The sequence below is a fragment of the Microtus ochrogaster genome, chromosome 10 (genome assembly GCF_000317375.1).
Source record: "Microtus ochrogaster isolate Prairie Vole_2 chromosome 10, MicOch1.0, whole genome shotgun sequence".
Lineage (NCBI taxonomy): Eukaryota > Metazoa > Chordata > Mammalia > Rodentia > Cricetidae > Microtus > Microtus ochrogaster.
The window spans coordinates 31,211,098-31,217,099 of NC_022016.1; the positions used below are offsets into that span (position 1 = coordinate 31,211,098).

At 33.9% G+C, this 6,002-nt stretch overlaps 1 protein-coding gene across 1 annotated transcript in view; it reads right to left on the minus strand.

The window, feature by feature from the left end:
• Positions 1-6,002, minus strand: part of Caap1 (caspase activity and apoptosis inhibitor 1) — a 56,591-nt gene that overhangs the window by 14,835 nt on the left and 35,754 nt on the right. The window contains exon 5 of the mRNA XM_005352737.2: positions 3,396-3,469. Coding sequence (XP_005352794.1) covers positions 3,396-3,469 — 74 coding nt within the window. The remainder of the gene's footprint in view (positions 1-3,395; positions 3,470-6,002) is intronic.

Genomic DNA, 6,002 nt, shown 5'->3' on the forward strand with positions numbered 1-6,002 from the left:
AAAAAGAAATGATTTCCAACAAAAGAGTTAATTTTGCTAAACAGTTCCAATCAATCAAATAATATCATACCTGCATTTAAATATTTTCATGGTAAAAGTAGATCTCTAGTTATTAGCATCAGGACAGTTGATGTTATTTTATGAATTCAACATTCATCCTTAGCACTGCTAGTTTCAAACACACGATTTCCTATCAGCACTTGACAAAGATATATCAGCTTAACTGTGAGTGAATGTCCAAGTCCTACCTGGATAACTACTCAAATAATACTTCAGCCTTTTAGAAACTGAAAAAAAAATCTTAAAGGTAATACAACTACATGTTTGTTCCATATAAAAATAATAGGTCATAATAAGATTTATCCTCAAAGTACAAACAGAAAATTCAGTGCTTCTTCATATTTTGGTCTATTGAACTTTAGAACAAACTAAATTTGAATGATCTAAATTTAAATGGTCAAGCCATTAAAATCACAATGTATTTCCAAGGAGTATTATGTTCTTTTGTTTTGGTTTCGTTTGGTTTTTTTCTTGACAGGGTTTGTCTCTATGTGTAGCCTTGGCTGTCCTGGAACTCGCTATGTAGACCAGGCTAGCCTTGAACTGACAGAGATCCACCTGCCTCTGCCTCCCGAGTGCTGGGATTAAAAACATGCACCACCACCGCCTGGTGTTGTTTTATTTTTACTAAGCTTATTGTGAACAGAATGGCTAACTATGTATAAAAAGTTCCAAATATAACATTACATTTTCAGTGTTTCACAAATTAAAATAGAAAATAAACTTTTCATTTAGAAAAGGGGGACTGTCTTTTTGAGCCTGCAGGATTTCTATTTTCTAATAAACCACAGTTTCTTAGGTAACCCCATGAAGTTTACAATCTGGTTCAGACCAGATTAAGAACTCTACTACAATATCAATAGCCTGTTTTGCTGTGATTTTCCTACAATAAATAACATTTGAAAATCTAACACCTTTAATTCCAGCACTCAGGAAGCAGAGGTAGGGAGATCTCTGTGAGTTAGAGGCCAGCCTGGTCTACAAAGCAAGTTCCAAGACAGCCAAGGCAACACAAAGACACAGATCCTGTTAAGAATATATATCACTCCTTGGAATGAATTGTCAATTTAATGGATTAACCATTTAATATTAATCATTCAAGTTTTTCTAGAATTTACCCAAAAGATGTTCTGCATAAATAAAACTTTCGTATAATTCATTTTTATCCTACTAGGTGGCAAAGGATTTTATTTTACTTATGAACATCTTTTTTTTTTTTTTTGGTTTTTCGAGACAGGGTTTCTCTGTAGCTTTGGTGCCCATCCCGGAACTAGCTCTTGTAGACCAGGCTGGCCTCAAACTCCCAGAGATCCGCCTGCCTCTGCCTCCCGAGTGCTGGGATTAAAGGCGTGCGCCACCACCGCCCGGCTTATGAACATTTTCTTAAAAACAACTTCTGTTTTTCTTTTAAAAGAGGGTGGGGCTGGATGGTAGACTACTTGCCTAGCATATGTGAATTCTTTCTTGGGTTCCATGCTCATTCATGAGAAAAAAAAACAAAACCAATAGCAAAACCAATGCTGAAAATACAACGGCTTCTTCAGGTTAGTTACAAGCTTAGCACAGACTGTTTTGCACAGTAGCCCTTTAATGCTCTGACCTCACCTTTCTTATGTCTGCCTCTTGCAAACAGTGTGCTTCCCATGCTTATATAGGAAACTCAGTATAGTCTCTAGGCTCTTAAATACAAAATGCATAGCTTTTCTGGAATATGACTACTTGGCTTTTCCATAGCTGATTTTCAAATGAGTAGTTACTTATTGTAGGAAAATCATAGCAAAACAAACTATTGATATTGCAATGGGGTTCTTAAGAACTCTGGGAGTCTGAATATGGAGTCAAAATACATCTACCCTTAGAAAATTCGCCTTGGTGTAAATTGTGCACTGCAGTTTCTGGCTTCTTTTCTACTGGAAGCAGAATCAACCCATCTTATTCTAGCTTTTTCTATTCTTCATAAGATATTATTTTCTGCTAGATAATCTAATAGCATACTCACTCTCTCTGCTCAATCGATACCAAGAACTTTAGGAACAAAGGAAAGTGATAATAGCAGGCTGAGTGTGGTGGTTATATCCCTATTCATAGCACTCCTGAGGCAAAGGCAAGAGGATCATGAGTTCAAGGCCAGCCTGGCTACAAAGTAGGACTCTGTCTCACAAATACTGTGGTCTAATTATATGTGAAGTATAAAGAGGGTTAGATGATCATAATTATACTAACTGAAAACAATGTGTTTATAGCTTTTATCTCTATGACAAAGAAATGCTGATGAACCAAATCTCAGTTTCTATCTGTGAGGATACTCAGTAGTCAAAGTACAAATATATAATTTTGTTTGGCTATTTATGAGCCTAATACTAGAAAATTTCTAAAAGGCATTGGACAATTCCCAAGAGCATCAGAAATATTAATAAACACCAATGCATTTTTTAAAATGTAGACTGTGTATATATTAAATATATATAACAAACTAAAAAAACATACATTTTCACATTGTTCAACAATTATCAGTAACAAAGTGAAGCTTCAGAACTTCTACCTAAAAGAAATAAAAATCTCCTTGTCTGTACTGAGTTCCTATAGCTCAAGTTTTACAGAAAATTTAATTATTTCAATGAATAGGAAAAACAATTTATAGTTTATTTGAACAATAAAATTTTTCTAATAAAGATGAGAAGAATTTTTTATTTTTAGTTTTGGTTTTTTGAGACATGGCTTTTCTGTAGCTTTGGAGCCTGCCCTGGAACTAGCTCTTGTAGACCAGGCTGGCCTCAAACTCACAGAGATCTGTCTGCCTTTGCTTCCCAAGTGCTGGGATTAAAGGTGTGCGACACTACTGCCCAGCTGAGAGGAGAATTTTTTAAAGCATTGAAATTATTAGCCCTATTAATCTATAAGACTTAGATGAATTAAAATTACCACTTTATATCTACTAGCTGGTTATGGCAAAACCAATGTAAAGAAAGCAAATTCTTCTCTAAAGAAGAAGTAAATGATGAAAAATATCTTGGCACAGCGAGGAGGGGTAGTTATCCTATAAAGTTATCATCTTTGTTCCACATATAACCCAAAGATATCCAGATAACTTACCTCCATCTTGCAACTGAAAATACACAACAGAAATCACTAAAATAAAAACCATTCAAGATGGTAAAACCTTTCTGGTGGCATCTGTAGTCAACCACACAAAACTCAGGTCACCCAGTAGCTAAGAAGACATGATTATGGACAAATAGGATACTCCATTTCCCTCTCTGTAAAACGGGGTGAATTTTCAGACTGGAAATTTATTATTGGTAAAAACTATATAAAATTAAGTATTTGATCCATACCTTGTTTTGATTCCAAACCTTCTGGTTGTTTGTTCTCTCTCAGGGATGAAGCAGAATCTACACAGGTGTCTTGCCTAAGCAATAAAAATAAAAACTTTAAAAACTGTACTCAATCATTTAATGTCCAAGTTCTTAGAATTATGTTAGGTACCAGGGAAACAGGATGGATTCCAAGCCCCAGGGTATAATTTAGTACTAGGGGACTCAGAACCGTGTACACATGTGTCAGAAGACGCAATTATAAAGTAATAATTTATGTGATGTACTTCTTTGTAAAATCAAGGAGAAAATCTAGGGGAACATGAATGCAATTTTTTCTCCCAAAACTCTGTAGGGTAGCTGATGGAAGAAATCAAAACTCACAGCAGTATCCAATAACTTTCCAGTTTTCACAGTTAAATGTAATGGGCATTTTAGCATTCAAATCACTTTAGAGTCTTCTAATTTCATACCTCAAATGCTTTGGTGTCTACTGTATGTGAAAAATACACTTGGTATGTTTTATATATATACATATATATGTATGTATATATAAATTCAAAGTAAATAGATTAAATATAAGAGCATACAAAAAGTTTCTCTGTACATCCTGCAGCAGAGTTGAACAGTGTTGTAGCATCTCAGTGCTGATGCTACAAACACCTTTTCAACAGAGTCAAGACACTATATGTTAATATTCAAGTGATCTTCTCAAATCAGGTAGCTATTTCCTTCTGAGAATTTTCATTGCTATCCTGAAAGAAGCATTATAGAAATAATGTAGAAAATGTTGCTAGTCACAAAACTATTTTACCCAGTTACAAGTAGCATAAGTCTTTCAAGTAACCTAAGAGTAAAACGGAGCTGCAAGTATTCCTTTGCCCAGTTTATTTTTTACAATCAATGTATTTAGCAAGTAAGTGTTTATTTTGTATTTAAACAAAATAAATAATACAAACCCAAACTCAAACAGAGACTATAAAATCATGTCTTTGGAACCAGGCATGGTGGTGCACATCTCTAATTCTACCACATGGGAGAATGAGGCAGAAATAGCTATATCTACCTAAAAGAAATCTATTTGGCTCCGCTAAATAACTTCTATGAGATTTGTAGTTGCCATGACTCCATTTTTAACGTTTCTTTGCAATCTAATGTCCCCTACTCAGATTTTATTCTTTCAAAATAATGACTGGCAAGTCCCAAGGAGGGCATCAAAAATTCTCCTTGGTAATCCAGGAACAAAACACAGAGCTTTGTAAGGAATAGAGTTAAAAAGTTCTACCTTGAGCACACCAGTAAACTCGATATTATCTACTCTAAGCACTGGTCAACCTTTGAAGGAAACATTTTATGCATCCTCAAATCGCACATAATTCTACACATGCATGTATCTAAAATCACTAAAATATGAATCTGTATCAAAATATGACAAAGCATTTCATTAAAATTTGTAATTCTTATGTTTTTAAGTATCAATTAATTAATATTAATGTACCAAAATAACCACCAACAAAATATGGTATCACTGGTAAAAAGTATATATGACATAAATACTTTATATAGTATAAAGTATATAGGACATACAATACTCCAAAGATGACCCAATAAAAATCTCTGCAGTCTAGCTGAGAATCCCATCACTAAAAGATGTAAAAGTTTTTTTAAGGGAATTTCAATGTTTTTTAAAGAAAGACAAAAGGCTACGGAAATATTTCAAGTCAAAGGAATCTAAGTATCCATGACAATTAAATATTACAAATAACCTGACTAGAGGGGGAATAAAGGCTGAAGTGAACTGAATCAAAAGAGAAATTGAAATACTGATAGCAGACAGGATAAAAGTCTTTTATGAATGTCAAATTTCCTGAAAGTGATACTCCTTTGAAAACACAATGTAGCATTTAGGGATAATGTGTCACATCATAATCTGACTTAAGCCTCAAATGTTCAAGCAGACACAAAACTTACACACGTAGTAAGAGATGGCTCAGCAGGTAAAGGGATTTGCCATCCAAGCACTAGAACCTGAGTTCAATCCTTGGAAGATATGTAAACAAAGGAGAGGAAATACTTGTTCTCTGACCTTCACACATGTGTGCAAACACACATACACCATACACGCACACCCAAAAACTAAGGATTTTTTAAAGTATATGTATATATAAATAAAAGGCAAGTAAGGGGATAAAATGTTAATAAAAAGTAATCTACATAAATGTTCGACGGATTTCTCCTTTACTAGTCCGATTTTTACAATGTATTTAGTCTAAAATTACTTCCAAATAAAATATTTAAGTAAAAATGCAATAAAAACTGATCAAAGTCCCTAAAATATTTCTCAAATAAGACTCTTTAAAGATTATCTACTGTTACAAACAATTTATTTGCATTCCCAATGAGAATATATATAAAATTCTATTTTTAGCTAGGTTTGATTAGGCTGTTGAAAACACACAGCAGAATTTCCGTAAGTAGCTACAGTACACCACCCTGTGGCAGAAACATGAAAAGACAGAATTTTTTTTTGTTGTTGTTTTTGTTTTTGTTTTTCGAGACAGGGTTTCTCTGTAGGTTTGGTCTAGAAGTAGCTCTTAATGATTTAAAATTTAAAAGTCAGTATTAAGC